Here is a 19,970-nt window from a genome sequence, read left to right as displayed (position 1 = left end):
ATTACCTTAGAGATGACAGCAGATGTATTTTGTGTTCCTTCCTTAGCTTATGATCCACTTTCACTTTCCTCTCAGCTCTTACCCAGTCTTAACCTCCCCGCCAGCATTCCAAGGCTCTGTAGTGTTTGCCTGCCCCCTCTCCTTGTTAAGTCTTTTCCCTTCCCTGCCCGGAGGCTGGGACCGCCTGGCCTACAGTTGTTTCTTGCCTTCTTAGGTATGTACTGACTCATTTTCATCCTTTGTTTCCTTACCACCACCACCATTATCTTTTCGAGCAAACTTTTTTGGCTAAGTCTGTGCTCCATAAGCGCGTCGATTTATGAATTAAAAAGTCACAAGTGGGAGGTTCAAGGCTACAAGAACCCCTGTTTACGTTGGTTTCAAAGTGTGAAGCTGTTGAAACATGTCACTGTCAAGCGTCCTGCTGTTTTAACAGCCAGTTTGTGAGTGCGCGCCGTCTGTGGAGCTCCGTGTCAATGCTCTTTTCCCTCTGACAGTTGTATTTGAGTCTGTGTGCTGGAGTTCAGGGGTGTTCTTAGTACATACTCCTCTGGCTTATGCCCAGTTCATAGCACACGCGCGCGCGTGTACACACACACAGCCTATACAAAAACTGTCTTAAAGGCTCAAGTTTGTTCCCGTAGCCATGGAAAGGAAACCATATATAACCAGTGTTAGAGGTAGAAGTGAGCATAACGTTCTTGACGTTTTAGAGTAGACTTTTAAGCCGATAATATATTTGTAACCATTTGTATGTTTATAGACGCAAGCGGTGGGCCTTTTTTAATTAAATTCAGACTATCGTGGCAGTTAACTGGTTAAAATGAGAGTATTTCTAATGCTCATTTGAAGAGTATAGTGGGTAGACTCTTGGCATTGTATAAAATCCCAATATACCTATGAAACGTGAGATCTTTGCTTAACATTGACATACATTCCTATGTAAAACTCAGATAAACGTGTGAAATTGAGGGCTAACATCAGGCTTCCACAGTTGGCTGATATTTCCAGTTTCTGATAACTATTTCACCAATATTACTATCCTGGCCGTATTTCACCACTCGCATCTTCATCTATGAAAGGAAACATTTCTCAGTAGTATAGTCAGCTGATTCTACCTCCTCTTTTAACGTTATTTAGCTAATGTAATAAATTTACTAAAATTCTTAACATTTACTCGTGTTCTTACTACTAGTGCCTTCAGGCACTGGTGCTTACCAGGTTGTTCTTTTAAAGTTTTTTTATGTGAATACAGCACAGTATAAAACCACTTTTCCGTTTTCACTCAAGTTTTAACTCATTGGTAGGATTGCCATAGACCTAAAAGTATAAAACTCTTAGGAAAAAACATAGGAATAAATCCTTGTGGTTTTGGGTTAGGCAAAGCAACATTTTTAGGGGAGAAAACGTGATATATTGAACTACATCGAAATTTAAAACTGCAAATGATACAATCAGAGTAAAATGATAACCCAAGAATGGGAGAAAATATCTACAGATTATGTATCTGGTAAGGGACTTGTATCCAGAATATATAAGAACTCGTACAATTCAACAGTTAAAAACAACCCAATTAAGAAACGACAGGATCTGTGTAGACCTGTCTCCAAAGATAAGCACGTGGCCAGTTGGTGCATAAAAAGATGCTTGATTTCGTTAGTCATTGGGGAAATGCAAATGAAAACCACGGTGAGAAGCTACTGCCCACCTACCAGGATGACAAATGGAACAGCAGCAAGTGTTGGCAAGAATGAGGAGAAGGTGGAGCTTTTGTACGTTGTTTGTGGGACTGTAAAGGCTGCCACCTTGAAGTATCGGTTGGCAGTTCCTCAAAGTGGTCAACAGAATTGATCATGCAATTCACTCCCAGTTGTAGACCCAGATGAAGTGAAAACATAGATCCCCGCAGAACCTTGGATGTGAATGTTAGCCAGAAAAGTGCAAGTGACCTAAGTGGCCATCATTTGGTGAATGGATAAACAATGTGTTGTATATGCATACAATGGGATGCTATTTAGCAGTAAAAGAATCTTACGACATGGATGAACCCTGCAAAACGTTAGCCTAAGTAGAAGAAAACCAGTCACAAAAGACCACATATTATAAGATTCCATTCATACGAAATGAGCCTCTTTATGAGATGATGGGAAATCTTGTCGAATGTGAGGGTAGGTTGTGACACTCAAATCTTGTAGCTTTGACTACACTAAAAACCATTGGGTTATACATATGAAGTGGATAGGTTTTATGGTATTTGAATTATGCGTCAATTACAGATGCTTCTTAAAAAGTGAACTCTTCTCATGAGTTCTGAAATGGATTCCAGACAATTGGGCAGTTCGTAATGACAAGAACCAATTTATGTTAGCCTTAGCCAGAGCCGCTTGAGGTAATTGAGTCTCACCTACTTTTTCCTGTTTTCGGTGGGATCTCTCAATAGCTGGGCAGCATGATTCAAAAATGGCCGTGTGGCTCAGCCTTCATTTGCCTGCTCACTGGTCACAGGATCTGTTTGGAGCCGAACGTTTACAGGGAAACCCACCACCGTCTTTGTTTTCCCAGCCGGGAAGCTTTTTTATCATGAAGTACAGGGCCTCTCCATTCCCATTTAGCATAGAGGGATCTTTCTTCGTGACTTTTCTTGCTCATTTGGGTCCCAGGTCTTGGGACAGTGCTGTCACCTGAATAAAAAGGAGGGGAGGGGGGATGCTAAAACTAATGGGCAAAGAAGACAACTTACATAGTCTCAGAGTAGCTCCCCACAGATTACCAGTTACAGAGAGAGACAGCAGCTTTACAGCGGAGAAACCTGGTCAGTATTCTTTTTATAGCGCATTTAACAGATCCTTTTCTTGTGGTTATGTTTAAGGAACATTTATTTTTGTGGGGGAAATGGGAGGACTAGAAATCGCCAATACTTAGTAAACTTCACGATGCCTTTTAATGGCAAGTTAATGACTTTTTAAGTGACTTCATTTTCTTCGGTGAAAGTCCCAGTGATGTGGGGTCCGAATATGTCACGCATGCTTTCCTTTTTCATTTGCAGACCATGAGGACTATGACCCACAGACTGTAAGGCTGGGCAGTAGATATAGTCACGTTCAAGAAGTCCAAGAACGGCTGAACTTCCTGAGGTTTGTTTCAAGCAGTCACTGTTGCTCTCTTTAAGACTCTTTAAAAAGACACAGATAAGAAAGCCAACTTCGTCCGATGTGTCGCTGAGGTCTTTTTTTAGGTGGCCTTTTCCCACGTGGAAATCATTGCCTGAAAGTCACAGGACGTTTCCCTTGGTGCTCGTTCATTAAACATTTAGAATTCGTGTCTGGGTGTTAACTCCTCTGCTTTGCAGTGCTTGGAGAGAACACATTTTAACCTTTTATACAGAATTCTGTTCTTCAGCGCAAGTTCCCATCCTTGGAGACCGGAATGGCGTCAGACACTAAGGAGAAGGGGACAAAAGGCTGCTGGACCAGCACCCGCAAGAATGGCTGAGCCCTCGGGTGCCTGGTGCACCCCAGCAGTGGCTGACACAGGCAGTCCCGAGTCACGTGTTCATGTTATTGGGGTGGGGTGGAGGGACAGGTTCATTTCCTTAAGCCGAAGCTAAATGGAGGACAAGGCCTGACTGTACGCGTACAGATCGGTAGCATTTCGGGGTAACCGTGATGGAGCTCTGATGGCTGGTCGTGTTCCGTGTTGTGGTTCCAGGTTTCTGCTGAAGGACGGCCAGCTGTGGCTGTGCGCCCCGCAGGCGAAGCAGATCTGGAAGTGCCTGGCAGAGAACGCCGTGTACCTGTGCGACCGGGAGGCCTGCTTCAAGTGGTACTCCAAGCTGATGGGGGATGAGCCCGACCTGGACCCCGACATTAACAAGGACTTCTTCGAAAGCAACGTGCTTCAGCTCGATCCTTCCCTCTTAACTGAAAACGGGATGAAGTGTTTTGAGCGGTTCTTCAAAGCTGTGAATTGTCGAGAAGGAAAACTAGTGGCAAAGAGGAGAGCCTACATGATGGACGACTTGGAGTTGATCGGGTTAGACTACCTTTGGAGGGTAAGCGAGGCGCTGTGTGGGCTGTAGCTTTTCAAACTTTCTTCACTGAGCAATGATACATACCCCCAAGGTTTATCCATGTTGGCAGTGTGGGATTAGTTTATTATTCCTGCCTTTAAAAATCTGACCTGGTCACAGCAGTGTATATATATCATTTTTACATGAAATACTTCTCTGCAAGCTAGCTAGCCTAAGATCTTTAGTGCGGTATTTGATTATTCAGACTTTTTTTTTTTTAATATATTTTATTGATTTTTTACAGAGAGGAAGGGAGAAGGATAGAGAGTTAGAAACATTGATGAGAGAGAAACATCGATCAGCTGCCTCCTGCACACCTCCCACTGGGGATGTGCCCGCAACCAAGGTACATGCCCTTGACCAGAATCGAACCTGGGACCCTTCAGTCCACAGGCCGATGCTCTATCCACTGAGCCAATCTGGTCAGGGCTATTCAGACTTTTTGATTAAGGGGTTTGCAACATTTTTAAATAGTTTTTTAAAATTTCAATTACGGTTGACATGTTTTCAGCATGTTTAAACAGCAGAAACCCTTTTTTAAAATAAAAATGTACACACCGCTCCCAAACGGAAAACTTCGCTGCAGTGCGAACGGGAAGCCTGTTGACTTTTCTCCTCAGTCCCCTGGTGCTCCTCCCCCCCCTTCCCCAAGCCTGCCACAGGGCTCAGCCCTAAGACACCCCCTCAGAGCCCCCGAGTTCTGCCTCTAATTGGAATACCACTGCCATAAGGAGGTGAAGGATCAAGAGCTGAAGGAGTTAGTTGGTGCAGGTGAAATAGGTAAAGGGGATGAAGAGGAACAACCTTCCCGTGATAAGTCATGGGGATTTCATGTACAGCACAGGGAATATCGTCAGTGTTGTCATAACTTTGGTGACAGATGGTAACTAGACATACCGTGGTGGTCATTTCGTAATCTATACAAATAATCACTAATGTACACCTGAAACTAACATATTGTATGTCAATAAAAATAATGATCCTCAGGATTAAAACGCATTATGTCCTTAGGAAAACGAGTCTTCCCTTCAACAAACTTCTTTGTTCAAAGACTTGCATTTGTCTTCTTTTTTTGGTCTGTTTTCTCAGTTGTACTTGGTTTTCTTGATTACCGAAGTCGGTGTATCCTGAAATTATGGAATACTATATTAAAAATAACTGAGGGTATGGTTTGAATTGAAATGGCCAACTAAGATATCTTTTTGAACCTAGGTTGTGATTCAGAGCAATGATGATATTGCCAGCAGAGCTATCGATCTCCTTAAAGAGATATACACAAACCTGGGGCCGAGGCTACAGGTCAATCAGGTGAGGACTGCCGTGCACTCAGACGTACACAGATTGAAACTCTGGTTGAAGAACTCTTTGGCTTTAAAGAACTTTTCTTTAATTTAGAATTAACTAGGAATTCTTTTGTTTTAACTCTTATTATAAATATATCTGAAATATTTGGTCCCTATTTCTCTCGTACAAAATGCTATCTAAATGAATCTAGTCCTAATAATTATCTTGAAGTGATCATTTTGAGTATAATTATGGCAAGAGATTTTGACTGAATTTCTTTTGATTATAACACCTAATCCTGAAGGTGTTTTTTTTGTGTGTGTGTTTTTTTAGTATCTAGTTTATACTTACATAACTCTAGCTTCTTTTGACAATCCTATCTAATAAAAGAGTAATATGCAAATTGACCATCACTCCCGTGGTGGCTGCCCCCATGTGATCAAAGATCCTGCCCCCATGTGGACACAAGATGGCCACCACAAGATGGCCAGCAGGGGAGGGAAGTTGGGAGGGACCAGGCCTGCAAGGGAGGGCAGTTGGGGGTGATCAGGCTGGCAGGTAGAAGCAGTTAGGGGGGGCAATCAGGAAGGCAGGCAGGCGAGCAGTTGGGAGCCAGCAGTCCTGGATTGTGAGAGGGATGTCTGACGGATCAGGCCTAAACGGGCAGTCGGACATCCCTCGAGGGGTCCCAGATTGGAGAGGGTGCTGGCTGGGCTGAGGGACACACACACCCCATGCACGAATTTCGTGCACCGGGCCTCTAGTACATAGTATATTTTATTATCAGTATAGACTCCCTGGCTAAATATGATCATGGTTAATTGGAGTTGTTGCCATCTTTAATTGGAATAAAGTTTTATGTGTGCATTTAATTTTTACATTTCAAAGCAACTTGAACTGTCATATTTGACCCGTTATTTGTAGGTGGTGATCCATGAAGACTTTATTCAGTCTTGCTTTGATCGTTTGAAAGCCTCCTATGACACGCTGTGTGTATTGGATGGTGACAAAGACAGTATTAATTGTGCGAGACAGGAAGCTGTTCGGATGGTTCGAGTGTTAACCGTGTTGAGGGAGTATATAAATGAATGCGACAGCGATTACCACGAGGAAAGAACAATTCTGCCGATGTCAAGGTTTGTGAATAAGTGATCCACCAGTGCTGTTGCTTTAATGACTTGGTATTTCCCAGCCATTGGGTTTGGACAGTGGTCGGCAAACTCAGTCAACAGAGCCAAATATCAACAGTACAACAATTGAAATTTCTTTTGAGAGCCACATTTTTTAAACTTAAACTTCTTCTAACGCCACTTTAACATAGACTCGCCCAGGCCGTGGTATTTTGTGGAAGAGCCACACGCAAGGGGCCAAAGAGCCGCATGTGGCTCGAGAGCCGCAGTTTGCCGACCACGGGGTTTGGAACAGTGATGTTCCAGCCCGAGCCAGTGGGGCTCAGTTGGTTGAGTGTCGTCCTGTGCACCAAAAGGTTGCTGTTCGACTCCCGGTCAGGGCGCTTGTCCCCTGATGGGGGCCATGCAGGAGGCAGTGGATCCATGTTTCCGTCTCGCATTGATGGGTCTCTCTTTCAAGTCACTGTACCAGAAGCAAGTGTTGGGATCTTGGCCATGAAGAACATTATTTGCATCTTTTAAAATCTTTGGTTAATACTAGACCTCTTTTTGTTTTCTGGGATCTGTTTTCTGTTTCGTTTTCGTGGGGGTTTTTTGTTTAGTGTTCTCACTCAAGTCAAGTTTGCTCTCTTGTCGGTTTATTTTTGCCAATGACTTATTTTCTGGTAAGTGGCGCAGGAATGTTTTGCAGTTCAAAGTGTTTTGATGCCATTCATTTACACCGTTAAAGATAATGGCGTAGTAAGATTAGCGAGTAATCGTAAAGGACTGTTAAAAGCTGCTTTGACAGAGAGCCAGAATAGCAAGAACATTTCCAAGTGGTCTGCTAACAGTTCTTTTACGGGCTCGCCATTTAGTAAGTCAAATAGTATTTATTATTTAGAGATGTTTATAGAATGAGTGTCGTCAGTGTTTCTTTTAAAAGATTTCTCTTTATGAAATGGTTCGCTTCGTTAATCGTGAAATTATTTACAATTGCTCCTTATTTATTTTTACTTTTGTATCTTATCTGCAATAATATTTATACTAATGTAAATATTATTCTGAGGGGGTGAATTCTGATATTAAGACTTTTTCAGAAAAAAATGAACACCTTAGCGTTTTTGTTGGTGCTCTCGAGATAAAGTTACCTTCCACATTTGAAAAGTCCCAGTGGGTTGGGCTTTATGGCATTAAAAGAAGTCAAGTGCTACTCATGTCTTTGTGTTAATTTCTTGTAAACTAGCTGCTTCATTTTCTGCAACCATAGGTACAAAAGTGCAGTAGCAACAATGGAATGTGTTTTTAAGATCACTTAACAGTATTTGTAGTTCAAAGGCGCAGTAAGTTTTTATGTTCAAGACCCTAAAATGAACTAGCCTTAACTCACTTTCTCTGGTTTAATCAAAAACATTCCGTATTAGATTTGTAGCTTTGTCTTCTTTGCGGGGAGGTTTGAAAGTCTGCTGAATGTGGTGATGTTTTCTCTTTTGTTCCCCAGAGCTTTCCGTGGCAAGCACCTCTCTTTCATAGTCCGCTTTCCGAACCAGGGCAGACAGGTGGATGACCTGGATGTGTGGTCCCATACAAACGACACGATCGGTTCCGTGCGGCGCTGCATTCTCAATCGCATTAAAGCCAACGTGGCCCACACGAAAATCGAGCTCTTCGTGGGCGGGGAACTGATAGATCCTGCCGATGACAGGAAGTTGATTGGACAATTGAACTTAAAAGATAAATCGGTAAGTATGTAGAAATACCAGACGATTCAAGAAAATTAAAGCTGAGCCCTACCTGGTTTGGCCCAGTGGATAGAGCGTCGGCCTGCGGACTGAAGGGTCCCGGGTTCAATTCTGGTCAGGGGCACATGCTTGGGTTGCGGGCTTGGCCCCCAGTGTGGGGCGTACAGGAGGCAGCTGATCCATGATTCTCTCTCATCATTGATGTTTCTATCTCTCTCCTTCTCCCTTCCTCTCTGAAATCATTAAAAAATACATATATTTTTAAAAAGCAAGTCAAAGCTAAGGCTATCTTTTCTTTCCATAGTCAACATTGCATTCAGTAAATGTTACTTGAGCACCTGTTAATGTGTGAGGCTCTATATCGGTGTTGGGATTGTAACAGTAAATGAAACAGGCATCAATGTAGTAGAGGAAAGGTTTTCTAAAAACCAGTGGTGTGGTTGTATTAGACAATACTTAGGGAAAGTGTAGCGTGTAGGTTTTTGTTGGTGTGTTACCGACTTCAGTTTTGTGTATTTTATTTGCCTTGTCTTTGCTACTAACGTACTGTGTCATTTTCAGCTAATCACAGCCAAGCTTACACAAATAAGTTCCAATATGCCTTCGAGCCCTGATAGCTCTTCTGATTCCTCAACTGGATCTCCTGGAAACCATGGCAACCATTACAGCGATGGTCCCAATCCCGAAGTGGAAAGCTGTTTGCCCGGGGTGGTAAGTAGCTTTGAGTTACTGTACGCCAGGCCTTGTGCTGGTCTCTTGGAGAATAAAGCAGTATATCGAACAGGGTGGGTTTTCCTTGAGCTTGTAATTTACTGTGCCTACATATCAAATAGCTTTGTAGTTAACTCTGAACTTCAGAGTGGATCTCCTGAAAGGTGCTTGTAATTGGAATTTAAAACATCTCCCAGTAGATACAGATTGTTATGTTTTCATAAAGTTGATCTGTTGTACAGCTTAATTATAAGTATTGAGTATAAGTTTGGAAATACACCACTGTGTTTTATATCCATACCACCATAGTGCGTCCATCCTTCAGAGCCGTTTCTGTCGGAAAACATTCTCTCTGGTTGTCAGTAACTTGTATCTACAGAAAGAGTGACTCCTCCCTCCCTTATCCTCTCCTACCCTCCCCACAGCAGTTTCCATGGCTACAATAACAGCCCCTCCGTTGTGAAAAGGATTTGCTCCCTACAAGTCGGTTAGGAATTCAGTTATTAGTGGGCATGGCCCCCTTTTATAAGTACAGATTCTAACTTGCATGTATGAGAGAAATCGTTTAACAAGAGAGTAAAAAAGAACTATCGCGTAGCAGTTACTGGAGGCGGCTTGGGCAGTGTATTTCTGGAAGGATTTGTAAAAGGTGGGAAGAGGGGAAGGCAGACTGTTTTAAAGACTAGAAATGGCATAAGCAGAAGTGTGGCAGTTAAATGTTCTGGGCTTTCCTGGGAGGTGTACTTTTACAGGTAAACGTTCTGTGTGTTTTGTGTTCTAGATAATGTCCCTGCATCCCAGATACATCTCTTTCCTTTGGCAAGTGGCAGACTTAGGGAGCAGCCTGAATATGCCATCTCTTAGAGATGGCGCAAGAGTGCTTATGAAACTTATGCCACCAGGTAAGGTTTAAAAACTAAAACTAACTGATAAAGTACATGCTGGCCAATAACAGGATGTAGTAGCCGCTCTGTTCGTAGGTGGAACACGCCTTACGGCGTAGGCCAGAGCGGAGTTGGCAGTCTTCGGTCCCCTGCCTGGTTTCCAAAGCCTGGGAGCAGTGGGCGGTTTTTCCGCAAATAACCTCTTTCAGATAGAACCCCTGGACAGACGGGGCCAGTGCTCGCTTTAAGGGCAACACCCTGCCAGTGTACAGGTTCTCTTCTTTTACGTCGTCATGCACCTGAATTGTATGGTCTCGCATTAACCCATTTATTGAATCCTGCCTCATTGTAATGCCATTTTCGAAGCCCCTCCAGCCACCAGCTTGATGCTTGACCCAGGACTCCAGAATCCCTGGTCTTGTTTTGAAGAGCATAATGCCACCAGGTGGCGACAGTGAGCTCTTGCCAGGCTGCTCCAAGCAGGGAAACTTGAGGGCACTTTTTTTTCTGTCCATATTTTATGTAATCAAAGTATAGGCCTAGATTTGAAATAGCCAACTTCAGAAAGGCCAGTAATGACTGTATTGCAGTATTTAGATCAGAGACTTTGGCCTCACCCGGACTTCAGTTCAAATCCTGGTATGTAAAACTGAGCTAATAATAATAACTATTTGATATATGGTCTAGTTCTTGGGATGTAACCAGTATTCAACAGATCTTAGCTTATTTTCTGTCGCCGTGGTTGCTACACACATACACTCACACTCTTTAAGAAAGAAAGCAGGGGTCCCGGCCGGTGTGGCTCAGTGGTTGCACATCAGCCTATGCCCCAGGAAGTCACTGTTGGATTCCCAGTCAGGGCACATGCCTGGGTGGTGGGCTCAATGGGAGTGAAGAGCTTGCCATTTTCCCCTTTTTGTTGTTTTCATTAAGAACTTCCTTCTGAAGTGTCTTGTGTTTTTTCAGGCTCCGGTGGCTGGAGGAGGGGCTGGAGGGCATGTAGGTTTGAAGTCTGAGTAGGGGGAGCCTGCTTCCTTATTGGGGTTTGCTTGGCTGATTAGGGAGCCCTGGTTTGTTTACTTATTCTGGATTGAATCAATCCAGATCTGGTTCTATGAAGCTGGAGCCTGGAACTGAACTGCTAGTTACTTCCACTGAAGGCTGCAAAGTATCCAGAGCGAACTGCTGGCGCGCACGCAGGGCGTTTTGTCTTGTCTGAGCCTGTGTCTCTCCTTTTGCAGATAGCACAACCATAGAGAAGCTGAGGGCCATTTGCCTAGACCACGCCAAGCTGGGAGAAAGCAGCCTCAGCCCATCGCTCGACTCGCTCTTCTTTGGGCCTTCCGCGTCCCAAGTGCTGTACCTGACAGAGGTGCGCCTTTTCCGTTTGCATTGCCCGCGCGCTCCACGTTGGCCTTTCTGTGCTGACGTGGAGGACGGCACGCCGGAATGAAGTATTTTGGGATGGTCAGAAGAATTTCTTCGCCGCGGCAGTCGGGGAAATAGGCGCCGTCTTTTTAAGACCTTGAATGCAGTCCTCTCCCTTCCCCTCTCTTCCAGGTGGTCTATGCCTTGCTCATGCCTGCGGGGGCGCCTCTGGCTGAAGACTCCTCTGATTTCCAGTTTCACTTCTTGAAAAGTGGTGGCCTGCCCCTGGTCCTGAGCATGCTGACCCGAAATAACTTCCTGCCCAGTGCGGACATGGAGACTCGGAGGGGGGCCTACCTCAATGCCCTGAAAATAGCCAAGCTCTTGCTGACGGCCATCGGCTACGGCCACGTCCGCGCGGTGGCGGAGGCGTTCCAGCCGGGCGTAGAAGGCGTGAACCCTCTGACAGCGGTAATAATACAGGCTTCTGAAAACCCTTTGGGTAGGAACAGCTGGCCATTTTTAAAGTTCAGCCTCTCAGCAACTCTTAAGTATCAAGTTCAAAGGGAAACTGTCTCAGGTTCTTTTCCAGTGATGCATTATTTTAGGGTGGTTTTTTTTTCTGTTAAATTTTATTTGTATTCAAAGTGCAAATGCTTTTCGCTCACTATATTTTTATTTGAGAGGCTAGTTCTTCTGCGCCCCCTTAAATCCTGTTTGACTTTCAGTGTTGTTGTTTTTTTAATGTATTTTATTGATTTTTTACGGAGAGGAAGGGAGAGGGATAGAGTTAGAAACATCGATGAGAGAGAAACCACGATCAGCTGCCTCCTGCACACCTCCCACTGGGGTTGTGCCCGCAACCAAGGTACATGCCCTTGACCGGAATCGAACCTGGGACCCTTCAGTCCGCAGGCCGATGCTCTATCCACTGAGCCAAACCGGTTAGGGCAACTTTCAGTTCTTTTAAACCTAATAAAGTCTCCATATGAATTTCTTACGGACTTGTATTTGCCCTGTATTAAAGACACCGGTGGGAATAAAAAAGGTGTAATTGATTTAGCCTGTTGCCACCAAAAGTTCTCACGACATGCTAGAATTTAATGCCTGTTTATTAGAGGTGTGACGCTGCATTTAATACAGACTAAAATTTGAGTTATAGGCATCATGTGATGATTTGCTAAGTTACTGATAGGAGATAAAGACTTCAGGAATATATTCTTTTTTTTAAATGGCTTAGGTTTTAATCAGGGAGGTTGGAATGTCGATTAGATAAGTGATACCATAATGTCACATGTAATTGAGATAATAGCACTTATAATTGTTTTGGGTGTGATAATGGCACCGTGGTTATGTTTGAAAGGACTGTTTCCCACCACCGCCCTTTTTTTTTTTTTTAAGTAGTTGCTGAAACAGAGATGAAATTATATATCCAGGATTTATTTTCACAATATATCCTGGGCTGGGGAAGGGACAGAAAGCGAGGAAAGGGGGGTAGTTAAACAATTTGGGTCCTTTGTTAATTTTTGGTGCTTGCCAATGGGTACATGGGGGTTCTTAGTACTACTCTCTCCACATTTGTGTATTTTAGAAATTTTTTCATTAGTCTTCCATGGCCTACGTCTTGCATTTTGTTGGCCCATGTTTGTGAGGGTAGGAAACGTGGTTCTTGATTAGCTAAAGCCTCCTCAGCACGGGCCCTGGCGCAGGTGCTCGATGGCGTCCCAGATAGCGGCTCCATGCTTCCCTCCCGCCTGTCCCCTTTACGGCATTGATTCCGAAAGCGGGCCAGGTGCGCAGAGGTGCACAGTGGTTCTGCTTCCGCTTCCGCTGTGGAGAAGGGACAGGACCGCTGGAACGGCGGGCAGAATTGCCTGAAAAGGACTCCTTAAAAGTAATCTTTTCTTGTGGGTTTAAAGACATGGTTACTCTATTAAGTAAAACACTGGTACCATTCATGTTTTTGCCCTTCTATTCTGTTACTGATTTTTCTTGGTTTTTCTCCTTTTCCAAGAAGAATTTGGTCATCGGGGCACGGGGCAGGTCTGCCCAGGAGCAGTTTGCAGGCTCTCTAGCTAGGGTAGGGCTGCAGCCTGTCGGTTCAGTGCACTGCCTCGCCCTAACCCTTACAGTGATGCTGAGCCCAGAGCAGGGACATGAGCTGGATGGGTCAGGAGCAGGGTTGTGTGTGGGCGGGGGGGTGGCACTCTCACGCCTAAGAGGAAGAAGCCCCCGCGGTTGGCACTGTGGGGTGCTGTCTGGAAGGAGGTCATCCCGAGGGAGTGCGATGGGCAGGAACAAGCGGGTGTGGTTACGGACCGATCCTTGGCTCCAAGGGAAACGGTCTCCTTTTCCAGGTCAACCAAGTCACGCACGACCAGGCGGTGGTGCTGCAGAGCGCGCTGCAGAGCATCCCGAACCCGTCGTCCGAGTGCATGCTGCGGAACGTGTCCATCCGCCTGGCCCAGCAGATCTCCGACGAGGTGGGTGCTCGGCCTCGCAAGCTCTGGCCGCCTGGAGCGTTCGTGGGGTTCTCTGCCTTCGCCCCTCTGTGCATTTAGCGTGAACCCTTGTCACAGGTTAGGGCTTGCGTTTCCCGGCCTGCTGGCTTTAGTCACCGTCTCAGACAAGATCAAGTTCCCTTAGCATAACCTTGGTCTCCTAGCAATGTCCGTGCTTTCTGGGCGTAGTCCTCTTTGTGTACAGTAAGCAGCGTGCTTTTCCACTTTGTGATTTGCTGAATTTTTTTTTGTTTTTAAATAGATTTTTATTGATATTTTACAGAGAGGAAGGGAGAGGGATAGAGAGTTAGAAACATCGATGAGAGAGAAGCATCGATCAGCTGCCTCCTGCATACCCCCTTCAGTTTCCAGTGAGCCAAACCGGCTAGGGCTTGCTGAATTTTTTTTTTTTTTTATTTTATAGAGAGAGAGGAAGGGGGAGAGAGAGAGAGAAACATCCATGATGAGAGAGGATCATGGATCGGCTGCCTCCTGCACACCCCACACTGGGGATGGAGCCCGCAACCCGGGCATGTGCGCTGAGCGGGAATCCAACTGTGACCTCCTGGTTCCTAGGTCGACGCTCAACCACTGAGCCACGCCGGCCAGGCAGTAATTTGGTGAATTTTGAGAAACGCCTTCACAGGCACGTGATCCCATCACTTTTGGGGTGCCCCTGTGCAGTCCGTTCTCCCTCCATCCCTGCCCCACGTGACCGCTGATCTTTTGTCACTGGGCACTAGTTTTTTGTTTCTAGAATTTCACATAGGTGGAAGCAAACTCTGTTCTTTTACGTCTGCTGCTTTCACGCCGAATAATGCCGGAAACTGGCTGCGCTGCGGGAACCATTGGTCCATCCCTTCTTACTGTCGAGTGGCGCCCCCTGGTGGACAATTCACGTTGCGTTTGTCCGTCTACTTGGCGAAGGCCATCAGGATGGCTCCCCCCTTTTGGTCGCGAGGGAAGCCGCTGTGAACGTTCTGGACGAGTGTTGGTGTGAGCACAGGTCTTTGTGTATCTCCGGTTAACAGCGAGGCGAGGAGGGGTGGCCGTCCTCCGTAGTCTTTGCGGTTCTTCTGGGGGTCGTGTGACTTGGAGGTGTACTGCGTGGCACCGCAAGGCCACATGGGAACCTGGACACACAGGACTCACTCCTTCCCGAGGAGAAGCGTGTCTGCTCTTCCAGTGCTTATTCCGCTCGCTCACTGGCTACTGTCGTCATTCCTCGCTGTCTTGCAGGCTTCGAGGTACATGCCCGACATCTGCGTGATCAGAGCCATTCAGAAAATCATCTGGGCCTCCGGGTGTGGGGCTCTGCAGCTGGTGTTCAGCCCAAATGAAGAAATCACTAAAATTTATGAGAAGGTAAGAGCTAGCACGGAAATCTCTCTCTCTCCCCAATAAATGTTGTCAGTACTGAATTTGATTGCTTCCACCCTCACTGTTCTTCCCCCCAGCACCTTTCTGTCCGGTGTAAATTGGGCTTCAGCTGACCGTCAATTGTGCTATCACAGCATTGAAGTGCTTTTCACTCTGGGAGTGGTCAGAAGCAGCTAGTGTCAGCCAGCTGGGCATCACCTCTGAGCCTCTCTTAGGTTAAGCAAATCATTTACATAAGAAGGCGGTGTTTGACTCTGGTTTTTCTGTCATATGTCCCTGTCCCTGGTAGCCACTTCTTCATATTTATTTTTTATAATTATTTATTTGTTTATTAGAGAGGGGGAGAGAAACATTATTAGTAGGTTGCCTCCCATACACGCCCCAACCCGGGATCGCCCCTGCCAACTCTCGGTGTACGGGATGACGCTCCGACCCACTGAGCCACACCGGCCAGGGCTGCGTATTCAGAAGGGACATTACACTGTAGGATTGCCATCACTGTAGAGCTTCCATTTTATGGCCAACATAGCCCTAACTTGCCTGGGATGTATGTTGGTGTCCTGTAGTACATATAAGCGAACGTTTGAGTGCTTTTCCTTTCCCAGGCATGTGCTGTAATTGTGACTATCTGATAGTCAGATTAGAATTGGTTACCTACCTGCCCAGACATATTGTAGGTTGTCAAACCTCCCCAACCTTCCTTCGCAGTTACTAAGACGGTTGCTTTAGAATAAGCTGGCGCTGCGGGTGAGCTATGGGATGGGACCAGCCGGGCTCCTGGCTGCGTGCAGGGTGGCTCTGTAGGAAGGAGTGGCTGCTGGTGCCGAAGACCCCGACTCAGAAGGTCTCCAGGAGTCTGGTGGCAGAGGCAGGTGGTGGAGTGGTCAGCGCGCTCCTGCGGCTGCCTGGGAAGGGAGACCCTGGAATTGGACGCGGCGGTCTGCTGCAGTCCTTTCCACCCTAGTCCACAGCTGCAGGTGGCGGCGAGGCCAGCTGGGGGAGGGGGGAGGGACGTGCTGCACACTGGCTTGGAGCTGGGGAGCTTTTCCTTAAGTGCGTTTCTACATGACTTACCGCTGTCGTTTCACAGTCCAACGTGGGCAACGAGCTGGACCTGGAGGACGAACAGGTTTGCTGCGAGGCACTGGAGGTGATGACGCTGTGTTTTGCCTTGATTCCGACGGCCTTGGATGCTCTTAGCAAAGAAAAGGCGTGGCAGACGTTCATTATCGACCTGCTCCTGCACTGTCACAGCAAGTAAGAGCCTTTTCGTTGTCAGAAGCTTGGTTTGGCGTACAGAGGTCACTTCTGCCGGCAAAACGTACCCCAGCAGTCAAAACTATTGTCTCTGTAGCATATTAATGTTTAGGAAAATGTTATTTCAACGTGTTTTGCTTAGACCCATATTTGTTTGGTTTTAGTCTCTGTAAAATGCCAACATTCCCAAAGTGAAATTAATTTCTCTCTGATTTCAGAATTTCGTTTGACCTGACAGGTATATATTTTAGCCCGTTTTAAAAATCTAGTTTACAAGGTTTTAAATTAAATAGAGCATTAGCCTCCCATCTTGAATACCTAGCTACAAGGTGTGTGTTTGTTTTTTATTTAAGAGAAGTTCTTAATTCAGTAGGACATTCAGAAAGGCAGGGTTATGGTATGAACTTCTGTATTTTACACTAAGAATAAAAACCAACTATAAGCCCTTGTTTGCATTTGAAGAGTAATCAGACTTTTTTTTAGTATTTATTATTGAGCTCATTACAGATGTTTCCCACTCCCACTGTCCCCCTCCACCCAGATCCCGTCCTACCCCAGGCCTTCACCACCTTACTTCTCCCCCAGAAAATGGGTACTCCTGACTTCAGTGAACATGGGTTCCACCAGAATCAGCCCTCGGACTTGTAGGACCGTGTGGGGTTTCAGAACCCTCAACCCCCCCAGGAGGTGTGAGTGCACACAGCGTGTGCGCTCGGGTTCTTTACAGTGAGCGAGGCGTTGGTTCTCAGCGCCCCTCGCACCGGAGCTGCGTGAGGCTCCCTGTGGCGCGTCTTCTATCTAGAGGAGCGTTCCTTGTCTTTGCCAAGGAACAGTGTTAAGAGGCACCTCCAAACTCGTCAGTGACAACTTGAGGTTACAGTTCTTGGCGCACAGCCTAAATCCATGGATGTATGTTGCTGGCTTAAGGGGTGTTACCTTGTGTACTTGTATTTTCACTTTGTAATTTCTCTACCTCTCAGTCCCCACCCGCCCCAGGGAGACCAGGACTATGTTTTTGTGGGTTTTTCCTTCGTGAGAGTCAAACACTAACCGGAAGCCTTGTTCTTGCAGGACTGTCCGCCAGGTGGCGCAGGAGCAGTTCTTCCTGATGTGCACCAGGTGCTGCATGGGCCACCGGCCGCTGCTCTTCTTCATCACGCTGCTCTTCACCGTTCTGGGGGTGAGGCATTCTTGATACTTGTCCGTGTGGTGCGCTCTTCACCCCAGGGGCCTCAGGAAGTCGTGCTGTTGGGTTGCATTGCAGTTAGAGCGGTCTGTCCGTGCAGTAAGATGAATCCTTTCCCGTCCGATATTAGTCGTCTGCTCTAGGTGAGTTTTTAAGAAGCGAATTCATACTATTCTGCTTTATTGTCTCAGAGCACAGCCAGGGAGAGAGCTAAGCACTCGGGTGACTACTTCACTCTCCTGCGGCACCTTCTGAATTACGCTTACAACAGTAACATTAACATACCCAATGCCGAAGTTCTGCTCAACAATGAAATCGATTGGCTGAAAAGAATTAGGGTAAGTTGCATTTACCATATCGCTAAGTTGAGTAGTTTATTAATAGCTTATAGTTTTGAGCATTTTGGTTAAGTGAAAAACACTAAAGAGTGGTAAAAAGGACTGACAGATGTACCCTGCATTGGTGGCCGTTAGTAACTCGGTAATCACAGTACGGCTGCATAGCTAGTTCTGGAAAATGCTTTGTTTCACTTGAGACTTGGTAAGCAGATTTTCACCTTTCATTTTAGAATCGTGGCCTTTTTACAGATTTTCATCTTTTAAAAAGTATTCTTGATAAATATGATAGGCTAGCACTTAATTTAATTCTTGATCTTAAGACCTGATACTTTTTACTTAGAATGGTATGGGAATTTCTTTCTGAAGAGATTTGTAGCTTTTAGCCTTTGGTAGCTTCTCAAGCGACTTCTAGAAAGTTCTGAAATGGCTTAGAATGGACAGGTGAGCAGGGATTTCCGCATGTCTGTGCAGCCCTCTCTCGCTCTGGTTCCTCCCTCCCTTGCTGCCTCCCTTTCATACGTTGGATGTTTGACTTCTTTTATTTGTCTTTTTGGCAGGATGAAGTTAAGAGAACAGGTGACACAGGTGTCGAGGAGACGATCTTGGAAGGCCACCTGGGGGTAACAAAGGAGCTGCTGGCCTTTCAGACCCCCGAGAAGAAGTATCACATCGGTTGTGAGAAGGGAGGTGCTGGCCTCATTAAAGTGAGTCTGTTGTCTCGGTCCTGTTGCAGCCTTCTGAACTTTAATACGTAAAAGCTCAGTGCTGCCATGTATTTTTATGAAGTTAAACAAGCACTGTTTAATTTTCCTCTTTGGCAAATCGGAATTTTTGACTTTGGCAGACTAAAATGAGACACGCTGGTGTATGGTTGTTCATTGCAGTGCAGAGTGTTACAAAGTAGGGTCTTTTTACTGGAAAATCCAAGTAAGTTTTCTGGAGATGTAACGAGGTCTTGCGTTCTGACAAGTGATTTAATACACAACATAAATGTATGATGACACACAGGTACTACATCATCGTAATACGCCATCTTCCTTTCGGCCCTCATAGGAGTTAATTGACGACTTCATCTTCCCCGCGTCCAACGTGTACCTGCAGTACGTGAGGACCGGGGAGCTGCCCGCCGAGCAGGCCATCCCCGTCTGCAGCTCACCGGCTACCGTCAACGCTGGCTTCGAGTTACTGGTGGCGTTGGCTGTCGGCTGCGTGAGGAATCTCAAGCAGATAGTAGAGTCTTTGACTGAAATGTATTACATTGGCACGGCAATAACTAGTAAGTGTTGGATAATGTTGTGATAACAGAACTCAAATTCTGTTTTCCTGGTTTTTTAGTAACCATCTTCAGCTCAGGCTTTTCTTTCAGCAGCTGCTTTAGTTTAACCTTTCTGGCAAGTGGATGTATAATTTAAGACCAGGACAAGTGAGGAGGGAGCCTTAATGTAAAAGTTTTCAAATGTTTGTTAACCGCCTTCCTGTGTGTAGTGTAACTACTGAGCAAAATAAACTCCATCGCGATCAAATCTGGAATAAAGCCCAAACTCCAGAGTGCTATGTAGCCAAAGCCAAAATCAAAGCCAGGGTTCAAACTTCAAATCCAAATTTCATGCATTGGCAACCGTCCATGCCCTCACTTAGCAGCTCGTGACTGTTGTTTCCATGTGAGCGCTAAGGAAATGTGGTTTGAAAGGTTAGGAGTGGAGAAGGTGACACTTCGGTGCGCTTTATGTCCTCAGTTAATGCTCCTGTGAAGCCCGTGAAATAGACTCCAGACTTACAGATACGGAGCTGAAGCTCAAAACGAAAGGGCAACAGAAAGTGACCTAAAAAGCAGGAATGAAAACTCAAACACGACAGAGGCCTTTTTTTTTTCCTTAAGAGAAAACCACTATTTGCAAAGTTTAAGAATATAATCGATTACAGTAAATTTTTAAGAACATGTCATTGTTTTTTATATGTTAGACTTCAGAATAGAAGGTCGTTTGAAATAACATTTTAGGAGATTCCGATGAAACTGACTGCTTTAAAGGTTAGACCTTTAGCCATTCTACCAGAAGCAGGGGTCCTTCTGTAATGTGTCGGTGTGTTTATATAGCCTTTAATGCCAGCATGCGTTTGGAAGGCACTTAAAAACATACAAA

At 45.5% G+C, this 19,970-nt stretch overlaps 1 protein-coding gene across 8 annotated transcripts in view; it reads left to right on the top strand.

The window, feature by feature from the left end:
* Nucleotides 1-19,970, top strand: part of USP9X (ubiquitin specific peptidase 9 X-linked) — a 76,410-nt gene that overhangs the window by 35,228 nt on the left and 21,212 nt on the right. For all 8 annotated transcript variants that reach the window (XM_079764806.1, XM_079764807.1, XM_079764805.1 and 5 more), the window contains exons 15-30: nucleotides 3,047-3,134; nucleotides 3,709-4,051; nucleotides 5,282-5,377; nucleotides 6,278-6,489; nucleotides 7,964-8,204; nucleotides 8,766-8,915; nucleotides 9,697-9,817; nucleotides 11,041-11,171; nucleotides 11,360-11,638; nucleotides 13,525-13,650; nucleotides 14,908-15,033; nucleotides 16,139-16,305; nucleotides 17,377-17,485; nucleotides 17,683-17,829; nucleotides 18,387-18,533; nucleotides 18,883-19,105. In XM_079764806.1, coding sequence (XP_079620932.1) covers nucleotides 3,047-3,134; nucleotides 3,709-4,051; nucleotides 5,282-5,377; nucleotides 6,278-6,489; nucleotides 7,964-8,204; nucleotides 8,766-8,915; nucleotides 9,697-9,817; nucleotides 11,041-11,171; nucleotides 11,360-11,638; nucleotides 13,525-13,650; nucleotides 14,908-15,033; nucleotides 16,139-16,305; nucleotides 17,377-17,485; nucleotides 17,683-17,829; nucleotides 18,387-18,533; nucleotides 18,883-19,105 — 2,706 coding nt within the window. The remainder of the gene's footprint in view (nucleotides 1-3,046; nucleotides 3,135-3,708; nucleotides 4,052-5,281; nucleotides 5,378-6,277; nucleotides 6,490-7,963; nucleotides 8,205-8,765; nucleotides 8,916-9,696; nucleotides 9,818-11,040; nucleotides 11,172-11,359; nucleotides 11,639-13,524; nucleotides 13,651-14,907; nucleotides 15,034-16,138; nucleotides 16,306-17,376; nucleotides 17,486-17,682; nucleotides 17,830-18,386; nucleotides 18,534-18,882; nucleotides 19,106-19,970) is intronic.

This window comes from Cnephaeus nilssonii (assembly GCF_951640355.1).
Source record: "Cnephaeus nilssonii genome assembly, chromosome: X".
NCBI lineage: Eukaryota > Metazoa > Chordata > Mammalia > Chiroptera > Vespertilionidae > Cnephaeus > Cnephaeus nilssonii.
Note: the sequence above shows the minus strand (reverse complement) of the source record. Positions and strands in the feature narration are given on the sequence as shown.